General features: G+C 40.6%; 1 protein-coding gene across 2 annotated transcripts in view; it reads right to left on the bottom strand.

Annotated features, from left to right (window-relative positions):
• The window catches only part of PPP3CA (protein phosphatase 3 catalytic subunit alpha), a 161,221-nt gene that overhangs the window by 21,487 nt on the left and 123,219 nt on the right, over window positions 1–16,515 (bottom strand). For both annotated transcript variants that reach the window (XM_027767270.1, XM_027767269.1), the window contains exons 8-9: window positions 15,899–16,024; window positions 13,153–13,227 (exon numbers count right to left, since the gene is read on the bottom strand). In XM_027767270.1, the coding sequence (XP_027623071.1) occupies window positions 13,153–13,227; window positions 15,899–16,024 (201 nt within the window). The remainder of the gene's footprint in view (window positions 1–13,152; window positions 13,228–15,898; window positions 16,025–16,515) is intronic.

The following is a 16,515-nucleotide window of genomic DNA, read 5'->3' on the forward strand; positions in this document are numbered from 1 at the left end:
AGGTTCTGGCTCACAATCAATGCACAGGCAAGCCAAAGGCAGGTGTTTCTCCAGTCACGAGACCTTACCAGCACTGAAATCTCGGACCTTAGAAGGCAGAGATGTGTTGTTCGGCCACAGAGACAAGAGCGGCTGAGCACACATCTGAAGGTTCTAGGGAAGAACTATCAGAGGGCAATGGCTGTCAAGTGTTCTGGCCCTCTGTGAGGGTTTGGCTCATAAATGCTTGGCCTGTCCACTTGTTGTAAGCCACAGAAATAAACTGGACTGTTACAGCCAGAACAGCTCAGTGCTGAGAAGTGTGTGCTCTGGAGTAAAAGATCGAGGTTGGCGTCCCAGCTCTCCACCTTATTAGCTACGCTCTTGGGCAAGTACGAAATCTCTCTACAGCCCACTTCCTTACTGATAAGAGGAGGACTGTTGTAAATTCTTTCATGATCTCCTATAATCCTCACAATGACCACATGAAGATGGTGCCACGACTCTCCGTCTTACAGAGGACTCTACAAAGTGGCAAAAGTGGCAAGTTACTTGCCAAGGCCATCAGCTGGAGGTGGCCCTGAGCCAGGATTCATTACATTACCCTCCGTCTGCCCTGCTTCAGGGTGGGTGTGGGGTGGAAGAACTAAGGAGTGTGTTCGTTTACGCTCAGCAAAGCCACGTGCAGGCGCTGAGCTACCTGCGAATGTTAGCACAGAGCTCTGGTGGGCGGCAAGTCCCCAAAAACGCTTGGTATTACTAAGAAAAAAAACCACCTGTGTAGCGATGAGCATTCTGCTTTGAATGGTTACATTTCTCACTGTAAACTAAAATATTAACATTGTGATCTTGGCAAACATCAAGCTGCCCTGAGATGGAACCTCAGCTCTCTTTTTTGTCAGCCAAGCTGATCACTGAGTCCGGATGAGGGTAAGGTCCGTAGGGACAACGCGAGCAGCCTGGACCCTGCTAGCTTTGCTCTGAACAAAACGAACCCCCGAGATTTCTAGCCAAAATGAAACCAGATTTCTGTTTCTATGGAGTTCTGAGATAAGATGGGAGAGCCATTATATAGCTTCTCATGATTAGAAATAAAGATGAAAGAATAAAAGAGACTTTTAGGAGTGAAAACAGGTGATCTAACAGAAAATACTTTCAAAATTACATTTTCTGAGCATTTTTAAAGCATTTTAGTAGATCCTTCAATGCCCCGTGGCCACCAAAGAGCAAATTATTATTCTAAAGAGGACGTTTTACAAACACTGGACTCTGGACAACGAACTTGTGGTTTTCCAATCAGTTCTCAATTATTCTCACAAAGGACAATCTCTAGGTTGAGGAAGTGAACCAACAAATGTTTTATATCAATAGAATCACAAAACCCTGTGGGAAGAACAGTTTATTTTATTTTCTAATCATATCAGTGTTCCCTCACATTGACCACGAAAGTTCCCTGCATGAGGAATGCTCTTTTGCAAGATGATTATGTCAACCCTGCTTGTGAGAACTGAATTTTTTCTAAAACACACACACACACACACACTTTTTCTTTCACTGGAGAAAGAGAGCTCTTTATTTCAATGCCTTTAAAATAAAGAAATCATTTAGATTTGTATTTTAAGGCTTATTTCCATTCTTATTAAGCTACATGTTTTGTCTTCTCAAATAAATTTTATAAAAACATTTAGGTTTAGATGTGTAACAGCTAATGGTTATTATAAGTTGGCTAATGACATTGTTGGAAAAGGTGGTAATGCCACAAACATCAATTATTTTTAAAACTGAAAACATCACATATTATATTTGTATGTAATACCTTATATAGAAATATAGTATAAATGTATTTTCTGGAGTCTTATTATCTTTTCTTTTTCTTTCTTTCTTTGGAGAGGTTTTTGCTATAGGGCGCATGCGCTTGTCAGAAAGACAGAGAGACAGAGAGACAGAAAGCGAGAAATCACCCCCACAGGGGGATGGCAACACCACAATCCCTTCTCCTTCATTCTCCTCTCGGGATCTTGGGCACGCACACACACATGCCTGGCGTAAGTTTAAGCCGCTGGGTCTGGGACTCGAACTGCGGTCGACTACATGGGAGTCCAGCGACATAGCCATCATGCTAACTGCTGGTCCCTGGAGTATTTTCTTACTGTGAACATAATATTCTGGCCACTGCTGAAATGACCCCATCAATTAGCAGCAACAGGGGTCTTGCTGTGTGTGTGTATGTGTGTGTATGTGTGTGTGTGTGTGTGTGTGTGTAACATTTAGTTTATTCTGCAAAGTATGAGCTTCCACATAAGGTGACAATTATGCCAGATAATTAAGAAAGACATTTGTGTGAAGTTGTGGTAGTACAGTATGAAGAGAACCCAGTCGTTTTGATGCGTATGTGACTGTCATTTTAAATTAGTAGCTTCAAAGAACTTTGATCATCGTGACCACAAGTGATAGAACGCATCTAGTCATACTGACGTGATGGTAGACTCCAGCCATAGTCCTTGTCTGAGAGTCAGAGCTCCAACACGACAGCCATGAATACCATGGGAATCATGACCTCCTCCCAGCAATCCCCAGGTACATGTTTCATAATACACTGGATATGATTTGTTTCCTTTAAAGGAATGGGTATAATTTAAAAAATATAAGTTACCTATATTACAAAGAATATTAAATTTACAGTGACAAAAATTAAAGCTTCTAAATTGGACACTAAAATATTAGGCATCTGAAAATGATCAATAAACTGGGAAGACAATGAACAAAAGCCTAGGAAGAAATTATAAAACCTTTTACAAAATATTGAATGACCTATCTGGTTATATACATTTTCCATTTCTCCTTTACTAATTATATCATGAAAACTCCATTCTCACAAAAAGACAAGAGAAATAAAAATTGGAGAACTGACATCCATCTTCCCATGTAATGTTTCAAGGAAAAATTTTGCATGGCCATACTTTCAAAAGCAGCAGAGTACATAAAAGTATTTTCCTTTGTTTTTCAGATGTAGAAGACAAAAAGATGTCTCCCATATTCTTTAGTGATCAAATATTTTACCCTGATTCACGCTGCCTCCAGGCACTTCTAAATCCTCTGTATGAACAGACTAGCGTGTTTCACACTGATTAGTTCTTGTTCCATTGGACTCCAAGCTCCATGCAGGGATCACGTGTGTTTCGTAAGTGTGTTCGATTCATCATTGACTGTATAGTAAAAGCTATTCTGTGAACACTTATTTTTAATAATCTAAATAAAACCAAAATGTGTAATAAAACTATAGCATGATATTAAGAGTGAGGTATATAAAATTATTTTTCGCTTTTTATAATGACTTCTATTTCTTTTAGTGCTCTTATTTTTTAAAAAAGTCCTGCTATTCACTTCTCTGCAACAATCTGATGTCTGGTAACCAATGCCACAGTCTTAACAGTTTATTTTTGGCTAGACTTCTATTGGACATTAATTTTTCTACACTGTGTACACTTTTTTTTTTTTTAAAAAGGGTCTTGCCATAGGGCACTGTGTGCTCACTAGAGAGAAACAGACAGTAAGAGGGAAAGTGAGAAATCACTTCCCAAGGAGATGGCCATGCCCCAATCTCTTCTCTTCCATTATCCTATTGGGATTTTAGGCACACATGCAAATGTGCCCAGCATGATTTTCAAGCTGCCAGGTCTGGGATTCAAACTGCAGTCAGCCTTGTGAGAGTCTAGCACCGTAACCATGATGCCACCTGCTGGCCCTGCTACAAACACTTTTAAGAAGCTGTTACCTGGACTGTCCTGCAGTGCAGGTTCTTGTGCTTTCTCCCTGGTCTCACCCATGTTCTCTTTCACCTGCAGCTTCATCAAGACAACTGAATTTTTTATTTTATTTATTTTATTTTATTTTATTTTATTTATTTACTTTATTTCCTCCATTTTTATTTTACTTTACTTTACTTTACTTTATTTTACTTTACTTTACTTTATTTTATTTTATTTTGAGATTTTTGCTATAGGGTGTGCTTGCCGGAAAGTCAAGAAGTGAAAAATCAACCGCCGGGGGGATGACCACACCACAATCCCTTCTCCTCCATCCTCCTCTTGGGATTTTGGGCACATATGCACACATGTCTGGTCAGAGTTTTAAGCCGCTATGTCCTGGACTCAAACCATGGTCGATTATGTGGGACTCTAGTGATGTAACCACTACATCATCTGCTGATCTCAAGACAGCTTAATTTTAAAGATATTTCCTCAATGTTCTATTATGTACATCCACTCTCAGTAGATTCAGTTGTGACTTCAATACAAGCCTGCCAACAGCCCAGATTTCATTCACATTTTCCAGGACTCCATGTCCTAATCCGGCCTCGGTGTTTCCAGGATTACATGAATCAGTTTCACGCTAACATCTCTGTAAAGGAGCTTATCTTTCTCCTGAAACTGAAGTTTTCCCGTAAATGTTACCTTCCTCCTCTCCACCTACGTATGAACCATCGAAATCCATGGTCACTTCCACCACCCCTTTGCCTAATTCTGGTCGACTGTATACTTCTAATTCCTTGGAAACCTTTTATTCTTTTTTAAAAAATTTTCACTTGAAAGCGGATGTGCTTGCTGGAGAGCCAGAGACAGAAAGAGAAAAAGCAAACAGAGAGAAATGAAGTGAGAAAGTGCCAGCCACAGGGAGTGGTCACACCATCCCCATTTTGCCTTTCAGGATTTGGGGCTGCATGCACATGGGCCCAGCATGTTTTTCAAGCTACCGGATGTAGGACTCAAACCAACTGGCCATGTGGGATCTGGCTGCCTTACCCACCACGCCACTGGCTGACCTGGAAAGCTGCTCTCGACAGCTCCCTTTTGTCATCTTTGTTCAGATCTAGTCACTTCAACTTTGAGATACTTTCTTAAGTTCCTAAATTATATCCTTCCTCATCCCTTGTTCATATTCTAGGTATTTTTTAAACTTGAAAAACGATTTGCTTTTTCTCAAATACTGCTTTTATGCTGTAACTCCTCTGCTTACCAAATTCTAGTTCTATTTCAGTGCTGACAAAATAAGAATCACATCACAAACAGACCTCCTTGGAGTGCTTTTTGGTATGTCTAGTTTTGTTTTCTAATTTTTTTCCCATTAAAATTTAATATATTCCTCCTAAACTGTTCATTATTAAAGGGCACACCTCCCGCCTGATCTCCCAGGGAGGCTAAAATGAGTTGCTTGAAAATAATAATTCCAGCCACTGTAAGAGCACTAAGCTGAGGGCTCTGTGTGTGTGCCCGCAGACCACCAGAGCAGACATAAGAGATCTTCAGGATTAACTGAATGGTTAGTCTGAATATCTAAGTGGAGCCAATAACATGTAAATGCTGTGAATAAGTGTTGAAAACAAGTACTTGATTTTGGGGGTACAGCTTTCGCATTTAAGGTCTTAAAGTATTCCCTGTCTGGCTCCCCTGGTGGTGCAGGTGATGTGGCTCTTCAATGCAGTGGTCCCCTGGCCTGTTAAGTGCAGATTCTGGGTCACCTGGAACCTGCTGTGTGCACATGTGTGTGCGGGGCTGCGATCCTGGCTGGCTGGGAGGTGGAGGAGGAGATCGCAGTACGAGAAGACCCTATCATAGGTGCCTATCCCTCTCTGTTTCTCTCATGAAAGAAATAAAATCATTAAAAGAGTTAGTGTCAAATGTTAATGTCAAACATTCATCATAGCAAATATAGTTTTGGTATTTAAGTATTTCATGTGAAAATCAAATCTTCACAGAGGTATTCCTTGGCACCAGTAAGATGCCATGTTTGTCCCACTAATGCCTAGTTTTGCTCTTTAGAAAGATCTCTATATAGGACCAGCAGGTGGCATGGAGGTTAAGGTGCTAGATCCCACTCGGCCCGACTGTGCAGTTTGAGTCCTGGATCCAGTGGCTTGAAAACATGCTGAGTGCATCCGTGTGTGAGTTCAAAATCCCAAGAGGAGAATGGAGGAGAAGGGACTGCAGCAGGGCCATTTCTCTCTCTCCCTTCCTCTCTCTCTCTCTCTCTCTCTCTCTGTCTCCAGCAAGCACATAGCACATGCGCCCTATGACAAAAATCTTTAAAAAAAAAAAGAAAAGAAAAGAAAAGAAACTGTGTATGACTTTGTAAAGCTAGACAGAGATAAGTAGGGAGGGCCATTTCTCTCTCTCTCCCCCTCTCTCTCTCTCTCTCTCTCTCTCTGTCTCCAGCAAGCACATAGCACATGCGCCCTATGACAAAAATCTTTAAAAAAAAAAAGAAAAGAAAAGAAAAGAAACTGTGTATGACTTTGTAAAGCTAGACAGAGATAAGTAGGGAGATACTCTGGAACCTGTGATATTAGATATGAAGAATTATCAAATGACCCAAAGCAGACTGTGGGAGATAACTTTCTTGCATCCAGCTCAGAGGGCTCCCTAGAGGCATGCGAAGACCCACTCTGATCCCTTACCCACTGGCTTGTGGTTAACAACAGGATAAGGCACAAATGTGGACGAGGGGTAAGAGTTTCACCGTGTGGTTTGCTCTTTAGATGAAAGCAGACACATAAATTCTAATGTAACATTAATCTTTCTAGCACAGCCTGAAACTATATTTGACTGAAATGTATTCATTTTATTTTTTTCTTTTCTTTCTTATTCTACAGGATTTCAGTTTCACCTCCACAATACTTTGTTAGCCAGACTTACCACATATCAAGTATAGTTTGTATTTTAAAAAAAAAGTGACCGCAGAGTCTATGATCTTTAGGACCTAAAAGAAAGTCCTACATAATTAAATATTTCTAACTCACAAAACTGTCTGTCAGTGTCTAATGCTTATTGCTATTACAGAATTCCTTATTGTAATAATGAACAATAAAAGAAACCCTTGTGATGAAGATTGCTTGATTGCTGTCAGACTTTCCCTCTACTTTGGGATCAATTACTAACCCTTGGCCTGAAATGAGTCTTTTTTATTAATGAGGATTAACTACCAAACGGGATGCATCATCTTGGATGGCTTTCTTCTCTGAAATATTCTGGTGAATAACAAGCTTAAATTGAAACCAGACTATTGCTCTAGCATCCAAAATCAGAAGTGGAAACAGGAAACAAAGATCCCTATACATATAAATTAGATCGTCAAAAGACATTCATTGGCCTTAAACGGCTTCAAACTTTACAAGATAACACAAGTTTTGTATTTTATTTCCAGCATGAAAGACCGCAGGCCAATTCAAAACAGTAAGCTTTTTCTAAGCCTTTTTCCAGCCTGGCTATCAAATTCCTTTATTTGTAAGGAAGAAGCTAAGGAGAAAAGAATCCTGGCATAATTTCTACCCAGCAGCAATCAGTGTGGCCAGAGGACTTCTGGTCTACCCAGATGTACTTACATTTCTAACAACACGTAACACTTGTACTTTCTTAGAGCAGACTAAGCTTAAAGAATTAAAACAAGACTGTTTCACTTGCATTGACTTACATGGCTAAACAATAGTGACAAATGTGGGACCAGCAAATGGCATAATGGTTACGTCACTGAACTCCCATTTAGTTGACCGCAGTTTGAGTCCCTGACCTGGTGGCTTGAAACTCACACCAGGCACGGGAGCATGTGTGCCCAAGATTCTGAGAGGAGAATGGAGGAGAAAGGATTAGGCATGGTCATCCCCCTCATCCCCTCTGAGGGGGGTTTCTTAGTTTTTTGTCTCTCTGGTGAGCGCACATGCCCCATAGCAAAAATCTCTTTTTTAAAAAAAGTAATTTTTTTACTTTATAGTATATTTATCAGAACAACAAAAGTATATTCTATTTGCTTAGTAGTACTGTTTTTGTTTTGTTCTTTTTGCTTTATTTAGTTTTGTTTCACATTTCTGCCATAGGGTGTGAGAGAAGGAAAGTGAATGATCACCCCCAGGGAGGATGGCCATGCTACCATCCGTTCTCCGTTCTCCCTTCAGGATTCTGAGCACACACGCACACATGCCTGGCATGTTTTTCAAGCCACAGGGCCCAGGACTCAAAGCACAGAGTCAGTCATGTGGGATCCCAGCATCGTAACCACAATGCCAGCTGTTGGCCCTTGTTTTTTCCTTTTCTATTAAAATAAATAAAACAGGCTGTGCCAATGAAAAAGATGCCAAGCACTGCAGTCACGGGATGTGTAACTTTGAGAGAACCAAGCAAGCAGACATGAGTTGGAATCCAGTCATTACTTCACTAGCTATAAGAAGTCAGGCTTTGGGGGTCAATGCTGGACTCCCACAGAGCCAACCATGGTTCAAGTCCCAGACCTGGCAGCTTGCTTTCTCACTTTCCCTCTCTTTCTCTCTTTCTCTTACTCTGTCTGTCTCTGATCAAATTAAAATAAATAAATAGATAGAGTTAAATAAAATAATTCTTCAAAAAAAATCTTAGTCTCAATCATTTCATATGTAAAACAGGGATCATAACAGTACCTGTGCCAATAAGCTGCCTGGGGAGTTAAGATAATATAAAGGCCCAGTTAAATGGTTAGTAAACTTTAAATAAATGACAATTAATAGAAATTTGTGCTGCTCAAAAAGGTAAAAATGTGTGTGTTGAACAGTAAATACACATAAATGACCTGTCATGGGTGAGTTGCTGTCACTGGTCACCATGGTCCTCATTAAATGGTGAAAGCACTTGACAGATACTGAAGGAAATGAAGAGAATCTCTATGTGGTGCAGGTCCTGCAGCCACCAGGAAGCACACCTAAGATCGTTGTGACAGTAAAGCCACTGATGTGACTTTTGACTTTTCATGTGACACTGGACATGGAACAAATACTGAGAAAAGCTTGATACAGACTCATTAAGAGTTGGGTCTGTTTATACCCAGCAGCAACTGCCAAGAGCTTTAATTAAGCCCCGATACTTCTGCCTCCTGCTTTCCCTCTGCAGCCAGCAAAGTAGGCAGATGCGTCCCCACAGAGAGAGACCACAGGTGAACCGTGAACCTGCAACTTCGGAAGGCTGGAGATAATGCCACCAAAAGAAGAACACAAAAGTCAGAACTTCAATTTATGCAATGGATAAATCATATTCCCAAGGAAAGATGGAGTTATGGGATGATTTTACAAGTTGTTCTTTGAGCATCTTTGAAGAAATCTCGAGCATTAGGCATCATGTTAAAATAGGAGAGTTCCTGACTGTCCAGTGGAGTAACCTAAGTTAAACACTTTGTTTCTTTTTGAGTTTGCTTTAGGGTGTGAGCACTTGTCAGAAAGAAGGGAGGTGGTGAGAAATCACTCCCTAGGGGGGATGGCCATGTTACAATCCCTTCTCCTCCAATTTCCTCTTGGGATCTGGGGCCTGCATGCACACAGGCCCAGAGAGACTTTCAAGCTACTGGGTCCAGGACTCAAACCGCATGGTCAGCCATGTGGGATGTGGTACCTCAACTTCCATGAAATCTGCTGGCCCTTAAGTTACATACTTTTAATTTAAACTACTATTTCTGTGATTTATTTCTTAAAGAGCAAATTTATGTGATTTGACCCAAAAGTTCCCAATTACCTTGGTAGAGCACAATTGCTTAGAGGTCACCCCAAAGCAAGCAAAGGACAGCATCTACTAAATAGCATTAACACCTGCCCACTTCAGACTCAGGTCGCCGACATCCTTAATGTCCACACTGCGTGTGTTCTTACATTCCCTTCTGTCTGTTAGCAGACACCCACGCATGGTAGAAAACCCTGGATGTTCCGTGTACATGTTATGCCCGACGGTTTCCAAATTTCAAGGGGAGGCATCCAAGGTTCTTACCACTCAGAGAGGAGGAAACTAATCACAAAAGGCAAAAAGAAGAATCTAGTATTTTCTCCACAAGGAACCACTTCTCAATTAATCTCGATCTTTCGATACCTATACTCCCTATCTGTGTGGAAATCAGTTTCTCTTCCTCAGTTGCTCCTGGCTCTTTGTGAACCTTAAAGCTGGGGTTCTGGATGAAGGGAGGGCCTGTATCACTGTCACCTGCCAGCGAGGCCCAGGTGGCAGACACTCTCGTCATCTCTCCCTCTCCCCTCATCCACACATGCACAGAAGAAGGAATGCATGGGATTGGATGAGCACTTCTCTTGAGTTTGACTAAGGGAGACGGACCAAAATTGTAACAGGGGGAAAAAGAGAAGAAAAAAAGATCAAATCCAACCTGTTAAAACTGGAGAGGTAGGAAGCCAAGGAACAGAAACTGCCTTCCCTGAGGACTGCACTTTCATACCTTCTCATTCCAAACTGGTCATAGTTACGAAGGGGCACACAGGCCTTTCAACAAGCATTAAACATTTTTAATAAGCCTGTGTATAAATTCTGCTCAAAAATTTGAAAACATAAAACACTGTTAATCTAGCTGGTAAAAATAACTTAAGGAAGGCAAAAGAAAGTATGCTCAGAAAGAGAACTGAATGATGTTCAAGCTGAAAGAAATGGGCCATGGAAGGAAGTTGGAAAAAAAAGAGAGGAACATAAGCTCCTCAGCTGCAGTCGCCCAGAGCAGGCTGGACCCGCCGCCCACCCTCCTCTCCGCCCCTGGGGAGGGCTACCCTGTCTCTCTCTGTAGGGCTAACCTGAGGTAAGGCTGAGCGAGTAAGATTTGACCAGTCTGCCTGTAAGAAAAAAGTTCTTCCCAGAGTCTTGAAAAGGATTAGCACTACTATTATTGAATTAGGCTTAAAAATAATTAGTGGGAACTAATTATTATAGAATAAATCACAGAATGTATCTTTTCACGTGCGGGATTGAGGGGGTAAAGATAGCTCAGGAGATGTGAAGTGCAAACCACGTTCAACCTCCGTACAGGTGGAGGAGCCTGTCCTCAAAATGCTTAGGAACAGAAGAGTTTTAGATTTCAGAATTTCTGAGATTTTGAGATATTTGCATAGATTGAATTAGGTATCTCGGGGAAGGAACCCACATCTAAACGTGAAATTCACTTGGGGCTCCTGTTTACCTCATACACGTAGCCTGAAGTCATCGTATACCAGATTTTTAATAATTTTGGGGGCAGGCTGCGGTTCTGTGTTGTCACTGTCATCCCGGGCTCTGACTTTGCTACTGAGGAGGAATCATTGTCTTACACTTAAGGCCAGGTGTGGAACTTTCCCCTTGTGTCATGTTGGTGTTCAAGAAGTTCTGAATTTTGGAACATTTACAATTGTGAACTTCTGGAGTAGGTATGCTCAACATGTACTGATTAACTATGCAGGGGTAACCTTTATCACTGAAATATGCAGGCATTGGCGACAGTACCTGGTATGTGACACACACAGCAAATATGTATCTGCTGAGTGAGTGAACTGGCATATAATTACAAACATATGTATGTCTACGCAGTCTTACTCTATACACTACATATTTATATATTATAAATATTGGCCGAAGGACTTGGCTGCCCTGGAGCTTTAACGACAGAGGGTTATTACTGTTTTAGTGCTAATTCATCTTAATTTGGAGGAATACAAAGTGTAGTAAAAGTCAACTACTGAAAAACATTTACTGATTTTCAAGATTCATTGGGTTGTCGGAAAAGTCATGAGACCTTTTTGTTGTTTTTCTATGCAAAAATGAGTCAAGACTTTTCTGAACACCCAATAGATTCCATCTGGTTAGTGTCTCCCTCTTGGAAAAAGTCTCTTCTATTGGACAGATACTAGCTTTGGAGTGATAATGTTATCCATGGAACAGTGAACTGTAAGTGTACTGTGAATGTAACGCACAGAACACCTAGGATCCCGACACAGTACAAAATGTTTATTCATCTCCCACATATTTGCAAATATACTGTGTCATCAGAAAAGTCAGGATGCATTCTTGCATGGAAAAATACACCATGACCTCTCCAATGAGCCAACATAAACATATATGCTTATGTTCTCATGACCACGCTCAATTTTAAATCCACGAAGCTCTTCCTCTCCTTCCCTGCACTGTATTCCCTATCACCATGCAATGTACTAGATGACTCAAAAAGAGTATACAGAGATAGGGAATGAACACAAGAGAGGTAAGCAAAAGAATAACTATGTAATGTTCAAAAATAAACCATGCACCTTGAATTTTTCTAAGGATATAAACTATTAAGTGAGCGCATGAATGCGTTCATTTTACCTTTGCCTCCAGCATTAGGTATTTTGCATGCATAGCTGTGACCCTTATGAAGCCCAAGTAAACATGAAATCATGTCAATGACTTTCAGAAAGGACACATTCCTTTTCGTTTTACCTGCGTGCACTTTTTTTATGGCATTAAGCTTGTTCATTTAAATTCACCACAATATCTAGGTTCCTTGCCACTTTGACTCTTTATTTTACAATAGGTCTTATTTTATTGATATTCTCTGTTGACACATCATCTTTCTATGCAGGTAGTAACTTCTTCAGGGTACAGGTAATCTTTGATGCATTGTGGACTCCTGAGTGCTCTACAGAGTAGGTACTTAGCCAACACTCATGTACACAAGCTTTGCTTTTCTATGCACTTTTCTTCTCTATTTACATTTCTGTTAGTTTCCATTCATTTTGGGGGTGCTTTTGTAAGACCCAGGATAATTTTTCCCATCATCTTTAACCTCATGGATCTTTGTCCCTTGCAGACAAAGTATTCTCTTTGAGGGCAACTACCAAATAGTAGCTTAAACAAACAAACAAACAAACAAAACCAGAAAATTGCTCCTGGTTTATTCACTTACTGCAACAGATATGAAAAGATATTGGGATCAACAAATGCCAATATATCTATCGGTATACATCTATTGTAAATACCTTCTTTTATCATAGACATCAGAAGGTGAATAAATGACAAGAATGACCTCATTAAAGAACATCTCAAATCTGCCCAGTTAATGAAAGCATCTGCTAAAAAATAAAGGATGACATTTTGATCAAAGAGCCAAAAAAACCACTTAGCCTGTGAGCTGCCAAAAGAGGGTTATTAACGAGGTTCACTCCTTCAGCGGTGTTTTCAAGGTAAGGGCAACATTTTATCACGGTTTTACTTCTTACACTTTTTTAAGGGAAACGAAATAAAATTCTATCTTTCACTCTCAAAAATATATTTTGATTGAAACAAAACCCCCAAATCTTAGAAATGTATTCTTGGGGTAAGCAATGAGATGCAGAGTCAAAACACGGCAAATGAGATTAGTGCAAAGGCTCAAGCCTCTTACCATCAAATCCATCTTCTTCTGACCCCAGTTCATCATCCGAGCAGATGTTAAGGACGTTCACCAGCATCTCAGTCACTACAACAGCAGGGAGAAGAACGTTTAGATATTCCGTTAACATCCTAATTACCACTCTGGCACTGCGAATGAGCAAGCTGACCAGCGACACTTGTATACAGAGCGGCCTGCAGAGGAGTTTCTATAAAACCTTCATCATCAAAGACTACAGGCTTTGGGATTCTGTGTAGACTTTATTTTTATCAAATTATTCGCTCATGCCTACGAATGACAATTTACTAGCTAGAGGTCAAAAGACAATGGACAAATCAAATATGTGGATGTAAATACCCTGTAAGTCTATGGGGGAGATCGTTATTTTTGAAATTTTATTGATTTATACATTGATGCTACTTGATCCAGAGTAGATTACAAACTTCTGTTCGGCAAGAACTTCTGCTCAAAATAGTTTTAAGAACACTGATTGTAAAATGAATGTGTTGATAGAAATATTATTAACTGGAATTTTATAGAGACTTGAAAAATAAACCTGATTAAAGTACAGTTTAAGCAGCTATTTAGTTAAGTGAACAGATTACATTAGGATTATATGAAAGTGCTGTATACAGAAAATAAGAACTGCGTTACTTTTTTATTGTTGTTGATTTGCTATAGAACTTGGGCACTTGCCAGAGAAAGATGAGGTGAGAGAGACAGAGAGAGAGAGAGAGAGAGAGGGAGAGAGGGAGGGAGGGAGAAGGAAGGAGAGAGAGAAAGAGAGGAAGCAGAAAGTACCCCCACCCCCAGACGAGAGTACACTGCAATCCCTTCTCTTCCATTCTCCTCTTGGAAATTTGATCACACACGCACACACTCCCAGCACGGTGTTCCAAGCCAGCAGGCCTGGAATTCAAAGCATGCAGTCGGCCATGTGGGATCCAGCCGCCCTAACCACCACTCCGCCAGCACTCCTATGCATTACCTTTACATGAGTGCTACTTACATTTAGTATTAATTGAAATTAGGTTGGTTTTTTAATCACATATATGAAAAGAAGCTTGCCCCTGATTCTTCGAGAGTTATTTTTTACAGTAACTAGTATTTTAAAAGATGTTCTTCTAGAATTAAGGGTATAAGATAATAAATAAAACCTCAGTGGAATTAACATTAATGCAGAGGTTCAGTTTAACTGTCAAAACTGAATTATGTATACTACGTTACTGTGTTATTGTATAATAGATGTTCAAAATTTGAGTAAGCAATGGAAACAGTCCATGGGGACCAGTGGTCAGCAGGAGCTCCAGAGAGGCCCACGGAGGACAAGGCCACGTGCTGGGATCTGGTCAGCACAGGGACGTGGCAGGACAGCCACTGGGGACACTTACCAGAGAATATTCAAACTGACTTCTGACTTACGTTAGTGCCCAAAGGGAAGACTTGCCTGTTGACAACTTAATGATTTTAGGGCACTCCTCTTACTGTCTCTGTCTCTGTCTCTCTCTGACGAGCGCATACACACTAAGGCAAAAACCTCTAAAAAAATTAATTTTAGGGTACTAAAAAAAGTGAAACAAATATTGTAGGGTTTCAGAAAAATAAGTCGTTTTCCCCTAAAACTCCCCAAAGGACATCATTTTTCTGACACCTGTGGAACTGGTGTCTCCGTCCTGACGCCCTTTCCCTTTTCCGTGTTATGAGTGCGAAGACGCCTGGGAAGGGGTTAGCCTTTGACTGAATGGCCTCCCAAACCAAAAGCTCGACAGGTTGGCCTATCCCTCAAAATTATCGCTGAGGTTGAAACATGAAAGCAAAATATGCGGAAAAAAGGCAGGGAGAAAGAAGGAAGGAAAGGAGATGAAGGAAAAAGAGGAGGAGCAATGCAGGAAAGAAAAGTCAAGTTCTTCAGGGAAACCAGGACAATGTTTCCAATGCACGTCTGCCTCGCTGTTCTGGACCTTGGAACATGCTACAACACACTATAGTTTTCAGTAACTATTTTTTTTTGTAATCTGTATGTTATCTTTTAAAATACTGTAGCCATTAAGCGCTATCAAATAGTGGTGATTAATATCAGAAATATAAGGAAAGTCTGGCTAGGCTCACCTTTTAAATGGCCAGGTAACTTGTACAGTAAGATAGCACTTATTAAAGGGGTAAGGAAAAACAGTACACAGTACTATTTGAGACCAGGTATAAAACTGTATTTCTGTCTTTTGCTTCTTTCTTTCTTTCTTTGTTTTGTTTTTAGATTTTTGCCATAGAGCACATGTGCTCACTGGAGAAAGGCGGGCAGTGAGAGGGAAGGCGAGAAATCAGCCCTCAGGGGGATGGTCAAGCTGCAGTTCCGTTTCCTCCATTCGCCTCCTGGGATTTTCCCTGGCATGTACACACATATGCCCGGCATGATTTTCAAGCTGCTGGGTTTGGGACTCAAATCATAGCTACGTGGGAGTCCAGTGCCTTAACCACCATGCTACCTGCTGGCCCCTATTCCTGTTATTTTAAAAGATGTAAATTATTCTGGGACTGTATCAATTCTCCTAAATCTTCCTCATTTCTTTCGCTTCCCCTCAATTCGCTCATTGTATCCTGTTAATAAGATCCCCAGTGACACTTTCGAATTGCTTCTTTCACGGTGCAGCTCCTGAGTGTTCCTGCTGTGGCCCAAGTGTTCATGGTAGAACAGAACATCGCGTCTCTCCTTCCTTTCCACCCGGTTTGACTGAGACCATCTCAAGATTCCACCACGTACCCTTTTCCCCAACAAAGGGCAGAGACCAAGTGAAGACGTCCATGAAGTTCGGAAGCCAGTACGGGTGGGGAGAACAGTTGAATTGCCTGATATTCATAACGTTGTTCTCGTACTTCAATACTGCAGCTGAAAACGACAAAAAGAAGCATGTTAAGATTCACAACACATATTTGTGCTTCCACACACAGCTTCACTTGATCAAGAAAGTTTAACTATTTAACTTAAGTTCCAAAACATCAAGGCAAACAGGGTCATCGGCCCCAAATGCTCAAACAACTTACGGACCCAAACCGCCTTCAGTGTGATACGTCACTGCACAATACATGACTCCTAAGTATTAGTGATGGTTTTACAATCTGGACAACATTTATACAAAGTAACCAATGTTTGCCAAGAATCAAATCCATCTCTCCTTACAGCAAAGAACATCCTGTATTTAATATCTCATGGCACCAATGAAAGTGGCATGGTGAAGTTAGTCTGACATAATTTAATAATCTCATCCAACACTTTAATTTATTTGTTTATTTTTATCTATTGTTTACTTATTTAAGGTTTTTGCCATATGGCATGTGCACTCAACAGAGAGAGACAGAGAATGTAAGAAATCATCCTGT

This window comes from Tupaia chinensis, unplaced genomic scaffold, assembly GCF_000334495.1.
Source record: "Tupaia chinensis unplaced genomic scaffold, TupChi_1.0 Scaffold144137_1, whole genome shotgun sequence".
Classification (NCBI taxonomy): Eukaryota; Metazoa; Chordata; class Mammalia; order Scandentia; family Tupaiidae; genus Tupaia; species Tupaia belangeri.